Source organism: Telopea speciosissima, chromosome 3, assembly GCF_018873765.1.
Source record: "Telopea speciosissima isolate NSW1024214 ecotype Mountain lineage chromosome 3, Tspe_v1, whole genome shotgun sequence".
In the NCBI taxonomy this organism is placed as follows: Eukaryota; Viridiplantae; Streptophyta; class Magnoliopsida; order Proteales; family Proteaceae; genus Telopea; species Telopea speciosissima.
In genome coordinates, this window is record NC_057918.1 from 11612329 (window position 1) to 11635903 (window position 23575).

At 39.1% G+C, this 23575-nt stretch overlaps 1 protein-coding gene across 3 annotated transcripts; it reads left to right on the top strand.

The window, feature by feature from the left end:
• Positions 1-1564: 1564 nt before the first annotated feature.
• On the top strand, positions 1565-19776 carry LOC122655705 (NAP1-related protein 2-like). Of its 3 annotated transcripts, XM_043849990.1 has the most exons (12): positions 1576-1863; positions 3112-3234; positions 3328-3378; positions 3603-3674; positions 3820-3933; positions 4025-4086; positions 13250-13310; positions 13679-13735; positions 13850-13894; positions 18820-18823; positions 18855-18865; positions 19550-19776. In XM_043849990.1, exons 1-12 carry the CDS (start codon positions 1735-1737, stop codon positions 19628-19630), a joined length of 810 nt encoding a protein of 269 aa, XP_043705925.1. In that variant the 5' UTR covers positions 1576-1734; the 3' UTR covers positions 19631-19776. The 3 variants fall into 3 exon arrangements, with proteins under 3 accessions (XP_043705927.1, XP_043705925.1, XP_043705926.1); XM_043849992.1 differs by lacking the exon at positions 3603-3674 and having other exon boundaries at positions 1565-1863; XM_043849991.1 differs by lacking the exons at positions 18820-18823; positions 18855-18865 and having other exon boundaries at positions 1577-1863; positions 19547-19776.
• The last annotated feature ends 3799 nt before the right edge of the window (positions 19777-23575 follow it).

Here is a 23575-nt window from a genome sequence, read left to right on the forward strand (position 1 = left end):
GAAGAGGATTTCATACGATGCCAGGATGCAATTTTTCACCAAAAAGGGTGAGGAGAGAAGTGTGGGGTTTATGGGTGGGATGTGAGAGGGCATGCACAAGAATTTGCACATTGGCATCATGTGTTTTCTTTTCCCTTTCTTTTTGGAAGAGGGCTTCATACGATGTTAGACTGCAATTTTGCGTCAATAGGGGGGAGAGTGACAAATCGTCAAATAGGAGCATTTATTGAGGAGAGAGAGTTTGGGATCCATGGGTGGGATGTGAGAGGGTGTGTGTAAGAATTTGCACATTGGTGTCGTTCTCTTCCTTTTTCCCTTTATTTTTAGGAGAGGGTTTCATAATATGATAGAGTGCAGGGTGATGAATTGTCCAATATGGCGTTTATTGAGGAAAGAGTGTGTGCGGTCCATGAGTAGGATGTGAGTGGACGTGCGCAATAATCTACACACTTGTATCATGCGCTTCCTCTTCCCTTTCTTTTTGGAAAAGGTTTCATTCGATGCTAGAGTGCAGTCTTGCACCAATAGGAGGAGGATGACGAATCGTTCATAGGGGCATTTATTGAGAAAAGAGGGAGTGAGATCTAGGATCTTTATCACCTGCAGTTCCCTGCTCGGTACAGTTCCTGCTGTTCCCTAACAAGGGGGGTGAAAATGACCATTCCACCCTGATCGAACACTCTACCTAGGTGGGGTCCACCCCCTCTTATTAGAGGCACTAGGGGAACTATACCGGTCAGGGAATCGCAGGAGATATTTTTCCTGAGATCTATGGTTTGGATGTGAGCGAGTGTGCATAAGAATCTTTGCAGTGACATCATGGGTTTCCTTTTCCTTTTCTTTTTGGGAGAGGGTTTCATACACCAAACTGTAATCTTGCACCAACTTTGATTATAACAATATATTTTTTTTGGCAAAAGGTTTTGTGCACGATCGTGCATGGTGCATGTCTCCGTTGAATGAGGATGAGGGGTCGTGTACCATACACAATCATACCTATCTATCTAATGATTAATAGCACAACTACATACCATGCATGACCATGTACAAAGCCTCTCTTCCCTTTTCTTTTTACTGAATTACCATTGGCAAAAGAAACATATGGTTATTACCGAATAAAAAAAACAAAGAAACATATGGTCCGGTAATGTAACTGTGAGTAGTGAAGGGTGATACAATTAGAATTTAGTTCGTCTCCAGGGAGGCGTGCGCCCAAGGTGCTGCCAGGGGGTATCCAGCGGTTGAGCTGTGCCACACACATCTCAGCGCACACCTAGAGATGTGTGCGGCACAGCCCAACAGTTGGCAACACCCTGGGCATTCCCTACTCCCTGGAGACGATCCTGATCCGGTATAATGCATGGTGACATTGCACCAGGTATTTTAAATCAAAGCCTTTAAAACCTCACCCTATATTAGGGTTAGGGTTTGGGTATTAAAAACGAACACTTACCCTTTTTCAATTTTTAATGAAACAAGAGCCCAAGAGGTCCATCATCTGTGGGTCCCGCGATTTGGGGTCCGACTCAGGACATAGAATCGAAGAGATCGTTTAAATACCAAAAGGAATTTCCCCTTAGAAATCCCTCCGCCGGTTTGTCTCCCACTCCCAGGGGCCCGAACCCTCACTTCCTATACCTCTCTTTTATCTACTGTTACTCTTCAGTCTCTGCCGCTTCTGGAGAACAATCAGTCTCAAGACGATCAGAAGAACGCTAGGGTTTTCTGGTGAAGATGGTTGCTGACAAGGCAAAGAAACCGAAGGTCGCAGAGAGAGGTGAAGAGGAAGATGCAGATCACATTGATGGCGAGCTCGTTCTTTCCATCGAGAAGTTGCAGGAGATACAAGACGAGCTGGAGAAGGTAAACATTTATGTACTTACAATCTTTGTCGGTCTATTTTTAAAGTATTTCGTGTTCTTCGTCTAGTTTTTGACATTGTTAGAAGTTGGGTTGCAGTTTCTTGGTGTTTTTGGGAACTTTCCATGCCTTCTCTTTAGCCTCCCACCCCTTTTCTCCCTTTTTATTTAGGATTTCGTATTTTTGAGAGCTTGGTTTTCTAGTTTAGTGCATAGTCATGGGAGTCTCTCTTTCAGCCTATTTTGTGTCCTCTACTATTTGGTAGTTATAATGCTTGGGCTTGGGTTTTCTTGGTCTTTCATGGAAGTTTTGGTGGCAGATATTAAGGGTGTTCAATAGGGAGAGTCGGGTGGCTTCCATTGTAGTACTTATTGAGCCGATGGTGCTTAGTTCATTCATTCAGATGCCTATACTATTTCTCAGTTTGTGTGTGTGATTTCAGAAATCCTTGTCATTCTCAGTGCTGATGTTTGACAGCCTTTCTTCCAGTCACATTGGAGTTCTGACGCCTCTTTATTGTTTTATGACTACGCAAAGGTTAATTATGCTGGCTCTTTCCGTTTTCGTTGTGTCCCATGCAAAGTTATTCTATCCCACATTTATCTACATTGTTCCATTCATTCCACCCCCATCTCTCTCTCTCGTTTCCATCGTCCTCTCCCTCCCCTAAAAGAACCAGCTCGAATCATGTTGTTTTCACTTTTGGTTAGCTTGTGAGCTTCATTGGAATATAGTTTGTATTCCCATGGCATTGTTCTCTTTCACTTCTCTAAAGAAGAAAAATCCAGTTTGGGGGGTATGCCCAGTGCTTCTTGTGTTGGATGGTTAAGAATGTTGCATTCATATGGAGTATTGAATTTTTCTTTTATTATTCTAGTTGCCTCTTAAAATTGTAATGCGAAGGTGGTGTTTGTTTTACTGGAGTCTATGTAATTCTTTGAATAAAAGAGGTCTTAATATCTTTGGATGACAGTTAGTTGCTCATGTAAGTCGATGAGGCTTTCCCATAAATCAACAAGGCATCTTTTTGCATAAGATGGGTAAAGAATAAAAAGACCAAAAACTTTTCTTTCTTCTCAGCATCTAGCGTATCCGGTCAATGGTACTAGAGTTAACTGAAATTGTAGTAGTTTCATTCTATACCTTTTGCTTGTGATGAATTGTAGTAGTTTGTTATACCTTTAGGATGTTCTAGTAGATAGACATTCTGCTCAAGAAAGCTTTATTATGCATTTTTTGGTGGTCCAATAGGTTAACGAGGAAGCAAGTGACAAAGTCTTGGAAGTGGAGCAAAAGTACAACGAGATACGCAGGCCTGTCTATGAGAAACGGAATGAAATCATCAAATCTATTCCTGACTTCTGGTTGACTGCTGTGAGTGATACATTTTCCTGTGAACTTTTATATCCCGTTTCATTTGTGGAGTGTTCATTTATCCGACTGACTTGGGCAAGAGTTGCTGTGCAGTTTCTCAGTCATCCTGCACTTGGTGATCTGTTGAGCGAGGAAGACCAGAAGGTTTGGTTCCTCTTCATGGAATACTTGAACTGGGATGTCAATTCGGGAGGAATTCTCTCGGCATTTCATCTATTCCCTTATCCAGCAACCATGTCCTTTTTTTGACTATTCTCTTTGTGAAACTGATTTCTTAAACCTGCTAGTAGGATCATTTCAAACATTTTTTTTGGATTTTGAATTGTTGACTGCTTATATTAATTGTTACTTCATCCTCATTGGCATAGATTTTTAAATACCTAAGCTCTTTGGACGTAGAAGATTTTAAAGATGTGAAATCGGGGTACTCAATTTCTTTTGTGAGTTTCTTCCTCATCCCATAGTTCTCTTATAATTGCTTTAACTTTTGCACTCTTCAAGTTTTATTTTGGGCCACTGATTTGTTATTTAGTTGAACTGATGGTTTGCCAGCTGGATAGTTACTTGTTTCTTTCTAATGTTCAGAACTTCAATCCAAACCCTCATTTTGAAGATACAAAGCTTACAAAGACTTTTACTTTCTTTGACGAAGGCACAACTAAAATAACTGGTACAACGATAAAGTGGAAAGAGGGCATGGTAATGGTGATTTCTTTTAGTAACAATGAATGATATTCGCTGTTGTGTGTTAACTCTGCTAAAAATTCACTTTGCATTTTTACATGTGAAGGACATCGCTAATGGTGGTAATCATGAGAAGAAAGGGATCAAAAGGCCTATAGCAGAAGAAAGGTTGGTTTCTTTTTTTTCTTTGCTTTCCTCACCCCTCCCGTCCTTAAGTCTTATTTTGGGTAGGCAAAAGTTTTTGAATTTCATGAACTAAAATTAGTTAAACTGATAGTATTGCTGCTACAAGTATCCATTACGTCTTGTCACTACAAGTGGATTTTGCAAATTTATTAGGTATCGACAATGCTGGTGATGCAGATTCATCATCAAATAGGGCTTGTTTCATTGGGAATAAGTATAGGGTTGGGATATATATATGTTGGGCCTTTGTTCCCAAGGGTTTTCTATGTATTAGGCCACTTTAATGGGCCTGAAATAGGGGTATATAGGTTGCATACGGGATTAGCCCAATACTTAGTTTTTATTTTGTGTTTTTAATTGAACCGGTTTAAATTGGTTGCATCCAATTGGTTCAATTGGTCTAATTTAAGTGAAGTGATCCTATTGGCTAAGAGGTTCTTATATCCTATTGGCTACTAGGGAATCTTCTTTATTTTAAGTAGTTTAAGTTGTTTTAAGTCATTAGGACTCTATTTTGAGTCTATTTGAGTTTCCTAGTCAGTTTAAGTTGCCTAATAGGTTAGGGATAAGGTTAGGCCATTCCTTTTTAGTGTCTAAGTCTATTTTTGAGTCTTCTATATAAGTTTATAAGGGAGGCCAGCATTATATACGAATTTGATTAATAAAAATTAGCTTTATGCTTGTTGCCTTTGTTGCTGCCTTTGCTCCATCGTGAGTGTGCCTTGTGAGTAATATCAAGGTTGTCTTGTGAGTAATATCAAGGTTGAAGGGATTGGTGGATCTCCAATCGACTCCTTGCATTGTGAAGATCGGGAGGGCTGCTACTTATCTCCTTGCATTGTGAAGATCGGGAGACCCCATTGTTCATCTTCAAAGTTGTTGCCATTGAAGACCTGTAACAAGTAAGAAATTCTGCAACTATTCTTCTTCCTTCTAGAAGGTCACATACAAGGTGATTTTCGTGAGAATTCTGCCCAGCCAAATCTAACCATTAGAATCCGCTAAAAATTTGATCAAGTCTTTCTCAAACCCTAAGAGAGACTCAATTCAAATTTCAGCACCATCCACCCAGCCGATTGTCTGAAATTACAGTTTTACCCCTCTCTCCTACTACTAGGAAACCTCCATAACTCCAAGTCTGTCCATCAGTTTCAAACCAAACTTTCAGCATACATCCCTTACATCATTGTTGACACTCGATCCAAGTTTCAGCCCCAAACTCCCACTTTATCCCCTCCATTCCTTCACTCCATTAAAACCCAAAACCTGCAACACAATTCTGTCCAGAACTGCAGAATTTTAAAACCTTCCCAAATCCTATTATTTTTATACCATATTGACCCCCTAGACCTGCCCATTAATACCCTATAAACCCCTTTCCCAATATCCAACCCTAACCCTAGGAATTGACCTAAATCCTAGTGCTGTCCATTCGAATCAGCAGCCCCTTTTTTTATTTGATCCTGTTGTTTGGCTCCTAGTAGGTCTCCTACCTATCTAGGACTACATTAAGTGGTATCAAAGCTATGGCGGAGGGCAGCTCCAACCAAGCCTTGAAAGACCCACCTCCCTTCGTTTTCAAGACCCAAGTTCGTCTACCCAATGGGAGCACAGCCATCTTAGTTGTTGATGAGAGGAGACGTAACAACATTATTTCACAATCCGTGGTGGATATGTTGTCCCAATCAGGAGAGATTTGCATCGAGCCTACAGGTAAAGTCTGTGTTGAATTTGGGTGTTCTTCATATCATGATGGTGCTTGGTGTAAGCCGGTACCATCTCCAAGGATCTTTATTGCAGTAGGTTGCAATTGGTTGGACGAGCGACAAGGTTGGATTGAACCGGAAAACAACTTGTGTGTCCTACCTGATCGACAGCGTCTATACCATTTGTTTACTCTAAAAGGATTACAACTAAAGGTGACCACATCGACTGTACAGCCACAAGGACTGCCGAACATGTCAACTCAAAGGCAAGTGACGTCGACTGTGTTTGAAGTTTCACCTATGGCAGATGTACCAACAAAAGATTCTACTAAAGCGGTTTGTGTTGAAGAGATTCAAGAACCTATAGCTAAAGAAATTCAAGTAGACCAAGCTGCACCAGTAGTTGAGATCATGGTTGAGAAGCTCGGCCATCAAATTGATGTGGAGGTCCAACACACAATGGTAGAAGAAACTAGAAGAGGGCAAAGTAGACAAGGCCGAGGACATGGAAGATGAAGTGGTGATTGACAACACTCCACAAGAAATCATCGACATCCAAGATGTTGTTCTTGAAGAGGTCGAGCACATAGAGTTTGTTATGCCACTATGGTTCTTTGAAGAGAACGCTCCATGCATTGAAGACTTTATCCCCAATGTTCCCGCTTCACCGAAATTCTGTTTGGGGATGGTCAAAGCTGCTGATCACATGTTGATTCCCCCTCATCACTACAAAATTCGAGGACGAATTTTTTCAAGTTGGGGAGAGTTGATGCAGATTCATCATCAAATAGGGCTTGTTTCATTGGGAATAAGTATAGGGTTGGGATATATATATGTTGGGCCTTTGTTCCCAAGGGTTTTCTATGTATTAGGCCACTTTAATGGGCCTGAAATAGGGGTATATAGGTTGCATACGGGATTAGCCCAATACTTAGTTTTTATTTTGTGTTTTTAATTGAACCGGTTTAAATTGGTTGCATCCAATTGGTTCAATTGGTCTAATTTAAGTGAAGTGATCCTATTGGCTAAGAGGTTCTTATATCCTATTGACTACTAGGGAATCTTCTTTATTTTAAGTAGTTTAAGTTGTTTTAAGTCATTAGGACTCTATTTTGAGTCTATTTGAGTTTCCTAGTCAGTTTAAGTTGCCTAATAGGTTAGGGATAAGGTTAGGCCATTCCTTTTTAGTGTTTAAGTCTATTTTTGAGTCTTCTATATAAGTTTGTAAGAGAGACCAGCATTATATACGAATTTGATTAATAAAAATTAGCTTTATGCTTGCTGCCTTTGTTGCTGCCTTTGCTCCATCGTGAGTGTGCCTTGTGAGTAATATCAAGGTTGCCTTGTGAGTAATATCAAGGTTGAAGGGATTGGTGGATCTCCAATCGACTCCTTGCATTGTGAAGATCGGGAGGGCTGCTACTTATCTCCTTGCATTGTGAAGATCGGGAGACCCCATTGTTCATCTTCAAAGTTGTTGCCATTGAAGACCTGTAACAAATAAGAAATTCTGCAACTATTCTTCTTCCTTCTAGAAGGTCACATACAAGGTGATTTTCGTGAGAATTCTGCCCAGCCAAATCTAACCATTAGAATCCGCTAAAAATTTGATCAAGTCTTTCTCAAACCCTAAGAGAGACTCAATTCAAATTTCAGCACCATCCACCCAGCCGATTGTCTGAAATTACAGTTTTACCCCTCTCTCCTACTTCTACTAGGAAACCTCCATAACTCCAAGTCTGTCCATCAGTTTCAAACCAAACTTTCAGCATACATCCCTTACATCATTGTTGACACTCGATCCAAGTTTTAGCCCCAAACTCCCACTTTATCCCCTCCATTCCTTCACTCCATTAAAACCCAAAACCTGCAACACAATTCTGTCCAGAACTGCAGAATTTTAAAACCTTCCCAAATCCTATTATTTTTATACCATATTGACCCCCTAAACCTGCCCATTAATACCCTATAAACCCCTTTCCCAATATCCAACCCTAACCCTAGGAATTGACCTAAATCCTAGTGCTGTCCATTCGAATCAGCAGCCCCTTTTTTTATTTGATCCTGTTGTTTGGCTCCTAGTAGGTCTCCTACCTATCTCGGACTACATTAGCTGGACTAAACCCTTGTAAAATATAGTTAATGATTTTAAAACTAAATGTTCTTAATTATAGTTAATCATGTCAGAGATAACTCTTGCTGTCTCCCATTGTTTTGTTCATTCAAATTGAGTTTTTTCAAGCTTAAGTTGGTTGGTAAAAGTTCTTACCTTAATCAGTTAGCTTGATGGGAAGGGAAATATGTCATATCTATCAGCAGGTTGTTAGATCTCAACATGGTTGTATGACAAGGTTTTGGTTAGCAGGAATAAATAAAAACCTACTAATTCTGGTTCCACTAGTAAATATACCTTTTATGTCCAATCTGATGCAAAATGCAAGAAGCACTTGTAAGTTGGTGTTAAAATTTGTCAACACCTGTTTCTGTGGGGGGAGGGGGGGGAGCATGGTTTGTAATATCAGATCGGATCGGTATCGGTTGGTTTGTAATATCAGATCAGATCGGTATCGGTCGCGGCCGATACCGAGATTAGACCAATATGGCAAGGTTTTACTGGATTGGTCCCTGGATCGGCCGATCCGATCCAATACTTGATATTTTTTTTTGGATTTTAAAACCCATTTTTTTCTTCCACCTGAGTCTTTCAAGCTGTGATTCATGGATTTGGGGTTTCATATCCACGAGAAAAAAGGGGGATCTTACCTTTTTTGACTAGGGAATTGATTAAGAGAATATTTCATTGTATAAAACATTGATCTGCTTAAGGTAGTTAGGGTTTTAAAACCCAGATTTTCATGTTCTTCAATTCATTATTGAGAGATTTAGCCTCAAATCCGTTAGTGAAAAGGGGGGGGGTCTTACCGTTTTGCACTAGGAATATATTATGGGAAGATTTTATTCCATGACAACCTTGATTCAATCCCACAAATCCTGGCGATAGTGGATGAGGTTGAGGAGGTGGAAAAGGTAAGTTCAACCTAAGAAATAGGATTAGGGAATGAGATTACTGTTTTTTCAGCCTTGTTAATTTTTTTTTAAAGTATTTTATGACCGATACAACAACCAATCTGATAAAATCTGGATTTTATTAATTTTTGGCCGATCCAAGATGATTTTGATCGATCCGGATCGGTATCGGTCATGACCGACCCCGAGACCGATCCCGAGATTAGGAACTTTGGGGGAGAGGGGTGTGGGTGCATGTGAAGTAAGATTTTATTGAGACCAGGGAAGAGAGAAGCCAAGAAAAGAAAGCCTAGACACACACATATGCACAACGAGTGTGGACACACACACACACACACAAATGCTTTCCACAGAAACAACGGCACAAATAGAAGCCAGGTGGATGGGCAAACATAAGAGGATCCATCAACAATTACTACACTCCAATGATTGTAGGCCTTCCACTTTGCAGGGCTACAAGAGCATATCTTCCTCCTGCTTTTGTTTGGCTTGTCTTGATTGTGTTGTTTGGGTCTTTGTTGTGAGGTGAGTTTTGTAAATAACTGAGACCTTTTTGGTGAGCTAAAGTCAAAGTAATCTGATTGGAACCTTTTGAAGCTTGTGTTAAGACTCTGAACATGCCAAATCGTGCTCTAGTGTTTGGACTTTGGATTAAAATAGAGGCTTGAGTAGTGCTTCCATTGAAGGCCCTTTGCATTCTTGCATTGTTATATGGTGAATTTTTGGACAGATTGTTTTGTTCAAGGCAATAATTTGCCATGTTAGGCCAATTCTGATGCAGCTAGACGATGTATTAATTGGGGATATTTTTGTAATTTCTTTTAGTACTTTATTTTGGGAAATTTACACATGCCACCCCTGAGGTTTGACGAAAGGATATTTTCACCCCCCAGTTTTGGAAAATTCTGCGTACCCCCTTGAGGTTTGCAAGCGGTAACAAATAAGCCCATTCCGTCAGTTCATGACTAACACTGTTAAAAATTAGACTTGAACTGACGGAATTATCCTTCTAAGAAGAAACCCAAAAAAAAAAAAAAAAAACCTGAACCCATCTTCTCCAAACTCGATTTGTAGAAATCAAGAAGAAAAATGCGATTTCTAATTCTACTCCTCTACCGCACAACAACCCATTTGTTGCCGGAAACAATCTCATATCCCGGAATACCGAGTTCTGCTCTCCCTGAAATCGGCCATTACGGACGACCCAGGAGCTTCACTCCAGAAATGGAATGTCTCCACACAAGCACGCACCAATTGATGAACATAACAGCAGCCTCCATGATTATGAAGTTAAACCATGTTCGGACTACAGGAATTTGGTGCCTGGGCATGATCAAAAGGACAAAACCTGCAGGCCAAGCTTTAGTTCTTCTTGGATCACTTTATTTTGCTTCCTTACCCAGAATTCACAAACATTACTTAAAAACAACAACAATAACAATAAGACCCACTGAGCCACAACATCTAATTTAATCATTCTTCCCTGTAATCCCATCAGTTCTCCCATTAAGCAAAGACTGAAACTATTAAGTAATTACAAGTTACAACCCATTATGGGCATCTACCTGTTCTACTAAATTTTCAACGAAGAACACACAGAAGGAAACTAGAGACACCCAAAACCCAACCCTGATTGAAGATATAATAAAAAATCAAATTAGAAGAAAGATAAACAAAACAAAACAAAAGGCAACTAAGAACAGAGGAGCAGGGAGTGAATCCGAGTGACTCTGTCAAAACTCCCGATGATCCGCCACATCCACGGTTGTGGTGCACGACAATAACTTGCGAAATATTTTGAAAAGTGCAGCACAGGACATCTCCTCCACCTTCCTCATCACCACACACTTCTTCTCACTTCCTCCCTTCCTTTTCTTCTTCTTCTTCTTCTTATTCTTTTGAGTCACTCTGTCTTTCACACCCCAAAGCAATCGAAGAGCTTGAAATCAATGGATCTCTCCAACAATATGTTCTCCGGTGAGATTCCAGAATCTTTTGTGAGTGAAGAATCTAATTGTTGAATTTGTTCGGGAACAAGTTGCACGGCGCGATTCAGATTTCATTGGTGATTTGCCCGAGTTGGAAGTGTTGCGACTTTGGGAGAATAATTTTCTTGGAAGTATTCCTCGGGGACTTGGAAGGAATGGCAAGCTTCGCTCCTCGATTTGTCGTCGAACAAGCGACGGGGATTCTCCTCCGGATCTCTCGTATGGAAATCGGCTTGAGACGCTGATCTTATTGGGGAACTTTCTGTTCGGTTACATTCCTGAATCAAGTTTAGGGTTAGGGTTTGAGGGCGGAGCAGAGAGTGATGGTGAAGATGGTGATGATTCGGTTCAGGCAAAGAGGTTGAAGAGGAGTGATTGAGTGGCAAACGTTTTAACGAATCAATGGGGCGCTGGGATGGTTGCAACTCATCTTCCCCAATCGATTTTGAAGATGAGTTGCAGGTTTTGTTTTGGTTTTTTTTTTTTTTTTTGGTTTCTTCTTAGAAGGGCAATTCCGTCAGTTCAAGTTTAATTTTTAACAGTGTTAGTCATGAACTGACGGAATGGGCTTATTTGTTACCGTTTGTAAACCTCAGGGGGGTACGCAGAATTTTCCAAAACTGGGGGGTGAAAATATCCTTTCGTCAAACCTCAGGGGTGGTATGTGTAAATTTCCCCTTTATTTTTGTTGCTGGAGACTGGAGTAGTAGGAGGTAGTTTTGTTATTTTGTAATTGCAACTAGATACGATTCCATGGGAGTTGGGATTTGAGTTAACTTTTGTTTTCAGTTTTAGGATAGGATTAGGACTTTTGTTTAATTTTATATAACAGCATGTAAGCCAACGTTTCTTGGTTGGAATGGATTGAATGGAATTTTTGGTTTGGTACACTGCTGAGAGGTCTGGCATTTTTTCCCTTCTCTCACTCATCTTCTCTGTTGATTCGATTCCAGTCCTCCATCTCAGGTTCTTAAACCTTATACTGTGTGTTCTGTTTCTTGGCGGCCTAACATAAGTTGATCGATCTCCTTGGAAAGTGAGCAGTTTAACCAGAGATTTTGGGTGAAGGAAGCTCTTCCATTGGCGACCCACAACCCTAGGTATTCTACTTCTAGGTCCCTTCTTGTTGAGAGATAAAGACCTGCAACCAGAGCTGAATCTTTCTCTTCAGCCAGTACTAATCTCAGCGATTTAATTTCAGTTAACAATTGATTGTTAGGTCTGAGTGTTGCTTGAAATAAGTAGTTCTATGAGTAAATAGTCTGTGCCCTAAATCTTGTGTTGTTTGGACTTTGTACTAATGTTGGAAGAGTTCTGTTGATCGAAATCCAGCCAAGTTTCACTGGTTGCTCTCGGTCGAGAGGTTGAATGTAACCTCTATTAAAATCCGTATCTCGATTTACATAAATACCCCTTTAGTTCTTATTCTATTCCATTCCTTGACCATTCCTTTATTGATTTCCAGAAATATCCCCAAGTATTTGCTTCCAGTTTATGCCCTTCACTTGATTGATTCTGAATTTCAAGATATTTACAGAAATTGCCACTGCTCCTTTGAAATTGATTTATTTGTTAATTGTGGGCCCATAGCAATCCAAGTTTAAGGGTTTTCGGACTCATGATCGCATCAAATTCACTCAATGTGTTAACCTTACATAGAAGTGATATGTTTTATTTATACTATCATAAGTTCTTCCTTTTATATTGCTGATTAAAACGATCATCAGTTTGGGGGTTGAGGTTCCTTTAAATTCTTGATGGTACTGAACAAGTTGTTCGCTAAGGATGAAGCCTAGACTTGCCTAGTCCAGATTTGGAATGGAGAGTACAGCAAGCCACACTTTTTATGTGGGGCTTGAGTTCAATTCTTTCAGTAGGTTCTGCATGCTTTTATAGTTATATTGGATGGAAAAGCAACACCTTTGGTATTGATGTAAAGTTTGAATGCATGTTCATAACCTTTCTGCAGCCATAGATATTCCAGCGATGCAGTTTGATGCATGTGAGTTAAGTGGTCAAGGCACTGCCTGGGTGTCCAAGCAGCTTGTTGTTGTCGCCTTAGTTTTTGACCCCCTCCAACACCTTGGGTTGCCTAGCGCTTTGATAGCTCTGCATTATATTTCTTGCCACTCATAGATATGGGTATTGTGCCTTTTGTGTAGATATAGTTCATTTTATAATCACGAGTTCACGTATATATTTGGGCACAATTTCTGCATTAAGTGGTTCATTTTATCGATCACAAGTTTGCAAATGCTAGGAAAGTGGATTAATACCATAGTTGTTTTAAAATGATGGATATTCTGCAACTACCTGATTTGGGAATTTAAAGCCTAGACATGTGTTCTTTGATTTCTTTCTGTGGTCAAACACTTTACTGTTTGTGGTTTCTTAATTCTAGAATTTGACTCTTTTCAAGTGCAGCTTCTTTAGCTGGTTTAGTGAAACTCAACAAAAGGACATATCAGATGGCCTCCATGATGAGGTAATTTCTAACTCTTCTGGCTGGCTCTTATCTCTCTCCCCCACCCCACCCCTACCCCCCCCCCCCCCCAAAAAAAAAAAAAAAAAAAAAAAGAAGAGAGAAAACAATAGATGAACAAGAACGATTTTTTTTGGCATTTGGACTATCTTTCGTGGCCCTTACTTGCAATGAATTTTTTCTTTCGTCTTATAATAACCAATGGGATCCTTTTCCTCGTTTATTGCACTTCTCTCCCGGGTCTGTTACACTGCAGAATCAAATTGTATCTAATTGAGCAGGAATCGGAACCAAATGACTTGTGGAAATATAATTCTTCCAATCTCCATATATGAACTATTCTGCTGATGAGATTTCTTTATATGATGCAGGTGGCTGAGATAATCAAGGAGGATTTATGGCCCAACCCTCTCAAATATTTTAACAATGTATATTTCTTTCCTTTTTTTTAATAAGAATGTGAACTTCTGAATGAGAGATAATTATGACAGTTTCATTCTCTTTTTAACTTTCCCTTGTTGTTGTGGCTGAATTGACAATAGGAGGCTGATGAAGAGGATATTGATGGAGATGAAGATGATGAAGAGGTATGCAGGGATGTGTATCATTTATTAATTTTATTTTCATCATGTCTATTTTCTATATTAATGCCAATATTAGGCATTTTTACAATATTATGGATGTTGTTCTATAATCTTGGTTTAATAGCTGTATTTAACCTTCTCCAAGTTATTCTACTTTTTTCATGTGTTCAACACTTTTCGCTCTTGTTTCCCTAGTATTTACATCAACAACAACTACTCAGCCTTATACCAACTACATGGGGTCGGTCCGTACCCTCCAATCAGCTCTATTTGAGGTCATACTTGTTACAAGGCCTAAGCTATGATTCTTTCCTCACCACTTCTCCGAGAGTCATTTTAGTTCTATCCCTGGCTCTTTTAGTTAATTCAATCTGAATCAAATCACTCCATATTGGAGCATCCAAAGGCCTTCGTAAACATGGCCATGCAACCTCAACTGACTTTCTCGTAGCTTATCATGTATTGGAATGCTTTCCCAAATCAGGTCTAGCTTGATCATTCTTACTTTATCCTTCCTAGTTTTCCCACACATCCATCTCAACATCCTCATCTTAGCTACACTGAGTTTTTCTATACAATGCTTCTTCTTAACTGCCAAACATTCTGCACCATACATCATAGCTGGTCGTATGATTGTCCTATAAAATTTTCCTTAGTTTTCAAGCAATGCGTCGATCATACAACACTCCAAACGCAGCTCTCTACTCCATCCATCCTATTTTAATTCTTTGCGAAATATTATTCTCTACACCACCTTCTTTATTTATGATTGAGACTAGATACCTAAAATATTTGGAATCTCCCTCTCACCAATTTTCATCACCTCATTATTTGTCCTAGTGTAACTAAAGTTACACATGATATACTTCGTTTTTGTTCTACTTATCGTCAAACCTTTTGTTTCCAAGGTAGATCTCCATAATTCTTAACTTTGCCTTAATCTTTGCTTTTTTCTCGTCCACCAAAACAATATCATCAGCAAAAAGCATATATTTTGGAACTTGATCTTGAATGTCTCTGGTTAAATCATCTATGATAAACGCAAACAAATAAAGGCTCAAGTCTGATCCTTGTGTAACCTAATTGTAGTTGGGAATTAACCACCTTGACACCCCATAGTTCTTACACGGGTCACCACACCATTACATATCTTCAACTATGCCCGCATATTTACTAGAAACACTTCCCTTCTCTTGTACTTGCCAAATTAACTTTGTAGGGACACTGTCACGTTGTGGATATTCCTGGCATCAAACCAAATTGGTTCTCCTTAATAGTAGTTTCTTGTCTTAGGCGAGTTTTAATAACCCTCTCCCATAATTTATTGTATTTCTCATTAGTTTTATGCCTCTATAGTTATTGCAGCTCGGAATATCACCATAATGTGCCCAGATAAGCCATAGATTCTTAAGCCTTTCCACACTTCTATTGGGACCCCATTTGGACTTGGTGCCTTGCCTACCTTCATCCTCCTTAAATCTTTTACTTTTGGCACTCTAATTTTTCGTATAGATTTACAACATGTGGTGTCTTGACGTGTAATGCAACCTTCCAGGATACTATTACTCGAAATATACTCATTTAGGAGGCTGTGGAAATAATCTTTCCATCTCTCCTTAATGTCTTCATCCCTTATTAGTACTTTACCATCTTTACTTTTAATACATCTAACCTGGTAAAAATCTACACTCTTCCTTTCCCTCGTTAGCTATCTTATAGATAGCTTTTCCCCCTTTCTTTGTGCTCAGATTGTTATAAAGATCTTCGTATTTATTTGCCCTTGCTTTTCCACAATCTTCTTAGCTTCATTTCTGGCAAATTTATACTTTTTAAAGGTCCTCTACATCCTTAGTCCTTTTCCATGTCTTAAAAATATCTTTCTTTGCCTTAATGGCTGCTTGAACCCCACCATCACACCACCAAGTAATGTAGTCCTAGAATAGGAGATAATCCTACTAGGAGCCAGGTGAAATTAGATTCTGATCAAGTCTGCTGTTTGGGGCAGATTTGGGGCTGTTTGGGCAAATCTAGGGTTTAGGCTAGGGTTATGGATGAAAGTAATATAGGGTAATGATTAGCAGGCCTAGGGCACTATTATGATATAAAAAAAATTAAGATTTGGATCAATTTAAAATTCCTGCAGAATTAGGATTAGGGTTTCGGGTTTTAGAAATTAGGAAAACTACTAAAATTAGGGTTTAGATGGATGGATAGGGTTGGGCTTGGGATCGAGGATAGACAATGGTGAGGGGAGGCTGTGGTCAAAATTTGGATGATTTCTGATGGGTAAACAGATCTGGACAGAGCTGAGATCCTCCTAGGGTTGATGAAAATAAAACAGAAAAAGAAAAGGGGATCGAATGGGGAAGGGAAGGAAAGGTAACAACAGAAAATTAAAATTCAAACTCACACTGGAATCCACCGGCAGTAACTTGAATGTTTGAAGGATGAAACCACCTTCGAAGAGAGATCCTCCCGGCCGTCACGGCGTAAAGAGTCGCAGGAATCCACCCACTCTTCCACCTAGAAATCCACAAGGATGCATACACTCACAAGGGAGCAAGGAACAACAGCAAGCAGCCACGATATCTGTCTTTTTATAAATTCAAAATTCTGTGGGGGAGCCTCCCACGATTTGTCTTATTTATAAAAGAAGGCCAAAGGCCAATTCCTAATACAATTTAAAGTCTTTTCCTTCAAAAATTGTGGAAGGAAGAGATTTAATCTAACTTGACTAATTTAAAACAGTAAATTGATTAAGATACCCCTACTAACTTAAAATAAAAGAATCTAACTTAAAACAACTAATTTAAAAGAAGATTCCATACTAGCCAATAGGATATAAGGACCTATTAACCAATAGGAACACTTCACTTAAATTAGACTAATTGAACCAATTGGATGTAACCAATTCTAAACCGGTTCAATCTAAAAACATAAAAATAACTAAGTATTGGGCTAATCCCGTATGCAACCTATGTACCCCTAGTTTAGGCTCATTAAAGTGGTCTATTACATAAAAAACCCCTTGGGAACAAAGGCCCAACATGTATATAACTCAACCCTAGGCCTATTTCTGAAGAAATAAACCCTATTTGGTGATGATTCTGTATCACCAAGTCTCCCTAAAAGAATGATGTTTTCCTTTCGATTCGCCTAGGGCATCTTTAACAACCTTTTTAATACAAGATAGGCATCTCCTCTCCTTCCAGATCGTATTAGTGTCTCCATCAAAGTCCCACCTTCTTTGTTTGACCAATTTATCAATAAACGATTCAAGATATCTCCTTTTATGCTCCACCACCTTATCCTAGGGGAAATAAGCTCACCTTTCTTACGATTAGGCGTAATGAGATGCATACCCATGACCACTAATCTATGTTGTGTGGTTAGGCTCTCCTCGGTATAACCTTACAATCCTTACATAACAGCCTATTGGACCTTCTAGTTAGAAAGAAATCTATTTGGCTACTATGATGCCCACTTTTGAAGGTTACGAAATTCTCCTCTCTTTTCAAGGAATGTGTTTACAATGGATAAATTATAAGCCACAGCAAAATCTAAAACTGAAGTCCCTTCCTCATTGCTCTCTCCAAACCATATCCTCCATGTACACCTTTATAGCCTCTGTGATCTGTCCCAACATGTCCATTCAGATCATCCCCCTATAATAATCTTTTGTCGTTGACTATAGCCTTGTACTAATCCATCAATGTGTTCCCAAAATTGTAACTTACTTTCATCCGATCCTACTTGGGGTGCGTAAGCACAAATTATATTGACAACCTCTTTCTCCAACACAGGCTTGATGGATATAATCCTATCACCAATCTTTTAACGTCCACTACATCATTCTTTAAATCGTTATCAACTACTATGTGTACTCCACTTATATTACTTTTATACCCCGCATACCAAAATTTAAAGTCATCAAAATCCTTAGCTTTTTCACCATTCCATTTAGTCTCTTGAATACAAGCTATATTAATCCTTCTCCTCATAACATCCATCAATTTTAGACTCGTACCCGTTAAAGATCATATGTTTCAAGATGCTAATCTAATCCTTAGCTTTTTCACCCTTCCATTTAGTCTCTTGAATACAAGCTATATTAATCCTTCTTCTCCTCATAACATCTATCAATTCTACTCTTACCTGTTAAAGACCATATGTTTCAAGATGCTAATCTAATCCTATGCTTTTGGACTATAGCTTCTTTACCTGTATTTGTCCACGGTGCAAGAATTTTTGCCTAGTTGTTACCGCATCCGGCGCCGACGTGGTGTGTCGCTTATAGGGGACACTCCAGCTAACCCACGCTCACTATTCACTACACCTGGATCAAAAGTGTAGCGCATTGCTTACGGGGACACCCTAGCATAAGAGGTTGAAAATATAAGGTTCTAGAATCCATGTAAAAAGGGATTGTCTCCCTAGTGTTTTAATTAGTTAATTTGGAACTTTTATAAGATGTCTACCATTGTTCTTGTTCAATGTTCTGTATCGTTCATTTCGATTTCAAAATGAGTATTTGTTTAAGTTTAAAATCTTATTCTGGCTTCGATCTCCCACAAATTTCAATCATTGGTCTTTCTTTTTATTCATTACAACACAACTACCATGCTTTAGTAGTTTGATTGAATGAGGCTCATGGCTTGGTTGGAAGTAGCTATTCTAGATGTTGCTTTTATCTTTACAAGTATATCTTGTGGGATCTTGGTTTTCTGCAAAATCAAAATTTTTTTTTTTGCACGATGACTACGGAAAAATGATGGATTATGTATGATTAAATTCCTAATGAATTCATGGTATCAATGGACTGAGGGTGAAAAGGTCTTGGCCATCTTTTTTTAACTTTGTTGGAGTTTAGGGATTTCTTCTTGGGAGTTCCTTGCTATTTAATGGAAGCATTACTGATTTAATGCAAGGATGGTTTCCAGTGGATCATTTCTGAAGAGTACAGAGGAAGAGGGAACTCTGATACCTTATATGGATCCCGAGGTCATTCTGGGATCCACCAATACTGCCAGATGACAAGGAGTTGTATTCTGAGCAGCAATGTGGGGCTATTTTTAACTACCCTAGCTAGGAGTAAGATTTAAAGAAAGGGGTAAAATTCCCGATAAGTGTTTTCTGGATGGAGTTTTTTGGCTGTTGTCTGTGTTTCCATTTACCTTAGAAGTTGTTTTCTCCTTTAAATTTGCTGAGTGCTGATTTGTAGTGGGAACCTGGCTGCCAATTCATAGGCTTGTCTAATTACCCTAATCTCGGCTTCATTTGCTGTGACTTTCAGCTTGAAGTTCTAGTATTTGTCATTATCTATCCCTGCCATAGCATACTGCCTCTTTTGAACAAGGCTTGACATTCTAGCAAATTTATAATCTGTGGTTAAAGCTGATCTGATTTTGTCCATAGATAGAAATTTTTGCATGCACATTGTTGGTTCAGGTAGCTCCAGTTGTGGAATTTATCAAAGTTGTCATGGAAGTACAAAAGAGTGCTATTCCCCAACCCCTTTTTCTTGGCCACACAAAAGAATTTCACTTTATCGTGGAAGTAACTCGAGTTTGTTTTATTGAATGTGCTAGTGACTGATAATTTAGATGCACCCCCCCCTTAGGTCTTTATATTTTCTGAAGCATCTCACTTTTTCAGGGTAAGGGTGCTGATGTGTTCGAAGAGGAAGAGGAAGATGATGATGATGATGATGAGGGTGGTGATGAGGAAGAAGACAGCTAAATTTTGTCCGGCAGCTTTTGGTATCATTCGTTGTTAATGGCTCGGTTGAAGCTTAATCTCTGATGGTTACAGATGGCCTGGTGAGGGAGGATGAAGGCCCTTTTATTGTCTTTGATGGTAGCGATTTACTCTATAGCCGACTGTCACCATGTTGGTCTCCTTTCTTTCTTGTTTTTTCCTTGGCCTTTCTTTTAGTCTTTCTCTTCCATTGGGTTTCTTACATGCAGTGGGTTTAGGTGACAAGGTACAGGGGTTTATCATTAGCTTTATTTTAGGGCACTCCGGTGATGAAATAGTATAATTTTGTTTTGGGTCTCTTATATGATCTTCCAAATTATGGAATACACTATTTGGTTATATACGTAATATGAGTTATGCTGGAATTAAAGGTTTAATATTTGTGAAATGTTTGGGTTGTGTTCCCTCTTCAGCATTGGTTTCTCCTCCCAACTCCTCGTAGTCTGCCACATCTTCCCCTTGGTGTTTTCTTGAATTTTTTTTTTTTCGCCCTATTTTTCATACGAGAACACCCCTCCTAGGAACGTAGTCTGGCCATCTTTTTTTTTTTAATGTTGGTTTAGAGTCAGGTTTCCAGCTGAATTATGCCTTCTTTGGAGTACCAAAAAAATGGAAGGGGTTGCTGGAGAGTACATCCATAAAAGATGGCTGGTTGGATACTTAGTTTGCAAAGTGGTAGGCCAGATGGTGTTGCAATTTTGTATGCTGGTAAACACGGGTATCCCTGCTCGCGGATAAAGTTTTTAAAAAACTCAAGGGCGTCTACAGGAGTGTGGGATCATGGAGGGGATGCATGGAAATAGATTCAAGGGTAAACCATTACATGGGAGGGTAAGTGATTGACTTAAGAGGCTAAAGTTCATGGTTGTATTTGAAAATTTTTAAGGTAATGGCAGATTTTTTAAGGCTAAAGTTAGTCTTGAAAACCTTATTTAGGAAATAAGACGGGGCAAATAAAAGATGTCTAAGTATCAATACACATAGTCTTGTCATTTAGACAGTCCCTTTAAATAAAGATAAGGGAGGAGAGAGCCCTTTGCTCTCTAACTGATCGAGAACATACACTCACAGCTAGGGGTGCAATTGTAAGGCCCGTGCCTAACCCCAAGGTTTGAACTGCCGACATCAGGCTTGCACAGGTAGGCCGAGCCCAGTCTATCATTAACAACCTCTACACGGGCCCACAGATTTTACATTAGAACATTATATTCAATTCAACGTCAAAGTATATATCTACACGTCAGATCTGAACTTTGAATCATCGACGATATACTTAAATCAATGTCACATTTGATATGTATTTACATTAATAAATCACACTTTTTTTTTTGGGTAAAAATAGCTTTATTGATAGGACATGTTGTACACATGGATTCCGAATGGAGTGGAAATTTGCCAAATAGTCATACACGTCATGGTTCGGCCTCTCCTGGTTCCCTCCCTTGGAATAAACGTATAAGTACATAATTCTAAACTCGAGACCAAACGAGTAATATCTTGGATAATAGGTATCACTAGGTGGGTTGGAACGCTCGCCAATAAAGGTAGAGATAAGTGCTTTGTTGTCAGATTCAACAATTAGATGGTCCCAATTATCTTCAATAGCTTGGAGGATGCCTGACTGAATTGTCATTGCTTCACCTATCAGAATAGTTGAGAACATAGTTGGTTTAGAGGATGCCTACTCAAATTATCATTGCTTTGCCTATTAGAATAGTTGAGAACATAGCTGGTTTAGAGGCAGTGTATAGCAGTTTACCATTACAATCACAAATAATAAGCCCAAGTCCTCTATTAGTGCTATTAGATACTAGGGATGCATTACAATTAAGCTTTAAATAGCCTCTCGCATGAGGCAACCATGGGGTTGGTGATTGTTATAATGGCATATGGACTACCGTAGTGTGAATTGGTTGGGGGGTCACGAGCTTCTTGAAATTCATTGTAGGTCCCCTGAGCTTGTTGAATGACATCAGCCGGAGAAAATGTATGCCTTTTGAAGACGAAATAATTTGTACTCCGTCAAATATACCAAGCAATGAAACTACAAATGGAAATGGTCTCACAATATATTTTGTTCCCATGAACTTCCAAAGCCATCCAATTCTGTATCCAAAGTTGTACATTTGGTGTAGATGAAGTTGGGGTTATATATAAACGTGTGTTATCAAACCACACTGCCCTTGCAAATGGGTAACCTAGAAGGACGTGATCAATTAATTTCATAGTCTCTCCAAATTGCATACACTTTATTCCCAAAGGAATTTTCCAGCAACATAATGTTGTCGTTGTCGCTAAACCATCAGCAGAAGCATGCCAATAGAATGATCTAATTTTTTAAAAGGTTTGACAAGACACAATTTGTTTTCACACTATAGATGGAACCACTCTCCTTGAAGAAGACAATGATGCTATAGATGAAGCATCACTCATGTTTTTAGCACACAAGACATGGTAGGTGAATTTGACATTATAACATCCATTTGATGCACCTTCCTAGATTAAAGAATCATTCCTTGGAATTAAGGAGTAAGGAGAGAGAAATTTCAAGGATTACCTTAATGTCACTAGGATGAAAGTAGGTTTTCAATAATCAATAAGATCTGAAACAAGATGCAATGGACAAGTATCCGAATGAGTGTGTTGTAACTTAAAATTGGGAAGGATTGGTATCCATTGGTCCTTTCAAATTCTGATTTGGTCATTGTTCTTTATTTGCCATAAAATACCCATGAGAAAAACTTTGTGGCCTGCTAGAATATTCTGCCATGCCCATGACGGTTGCCGTCTCAACGTGGCTTACAAGAAGTCACTTCTGAGAAAATAAGGCCTTCATAAACCATGCTCATGCAGAGTTCTGATATTTCTATAGTCGCTAAGCAACTTTGAAAAGGAGTGTCAGGTTATGTAGCTTGGGTCTTAGAAACCCAACCTACTGCTGAATTTTTGTTGGCACATTCTTTTCTAAGAGACCCAATGGATCTTATAACCTTGTGAGGTTTTCCTCAGTAGAAATGGGTTGACTCCTTGACAAGTCTGTCATAATGGAATGTAGACAATCTAAAGTGTGAGGATGCATGACATAGAGAGAGTCTTAGATTTGAGAGTGTTTCTCATCATGCATGTGTCATAAATTGGTCCTTCCACCCTTGGAGTCTTTTTGCAGTTTTATCATTTATATCTTGAAACATCTCCACCTTTGAAACTCCAAACAACGGGGAGACCAAGGTAATCCCGTGGTTCATCTCTATAAGGAATGTTAAGGACTTTTGAAAACCACCTTTTGAAACGAGAGGCGGTATTTGGACTTATAGTAATTGAGAATTTCTTTAAGTTGATAGCTTATTGACTTGCACGACAATATATATCGAGGCATTCCTTTAGAGAGGAGATTTCTTGGAACTTTAATTCTGAGAACATTAAGCAATCATCTGCAAATAGAAAATGAGTAAGAGAAGCAATTCTATTATGAACTTTAATATCATGGATAATGCCTACAAATTCAGCATTAGAGAGTATAACACTCAAATCCTGCGAACATAGAATAAACAAAGATGTGGATAGTGGATCCCTTTGATGAATCTTACGTATTGGTGAAATTGTTGCACGATCGGCACCATTGATTAGTAGCCTAAATGAAACATAGGTACCACATGATATAATCATGCCTACCCATTGTTGTCTGAAATCAATACGTACCAAGATCTGTTCAATAAAACACCACTCCATCCAATCATAAGCCTTTCACATATCAAACTTGACTGCAACAAACAAACTTTACTGCAACAAACTTCTTCTTCTTCTTCTGTAATGGAAAACCTGTCAAGCTTATCGATCTCAACTACAACAAAGCTATCCTATATCGCGACCACCCCTATTCCAAAGCCTCAACCCAAAACCAGGCCTAATCAAACCTCGGGCTTGTTT

What these genes read in the sequence shown, in the direction of transcription:
- LOC122655705 (XM_043849990.1), top strand. Translation starts at nt 1,735, where the DNA reads ATGGTTGCTGACAAGGCAAAGAAACCGAAGGTCGCAGAGAGAGGTGAA. An exon ending in TGAGCGAGGAAGACCAGAAG is followed by an intron (nt 3,379 to 3,602) that starts GTTTGGTTCCTC and finishes TCATTGGCATAG; the next exon opens with ATTTTTAAATACCTAAGCTC. An exon ending in CGGGGTACTCAATTTCTTTT is followed by an intron (nt 3,675 to 3,819) that starts GTGAGTTTCTTC and finishes TCTAATGTTCAG; the next exon opens with AACTTCAATCCAAACCCTCA.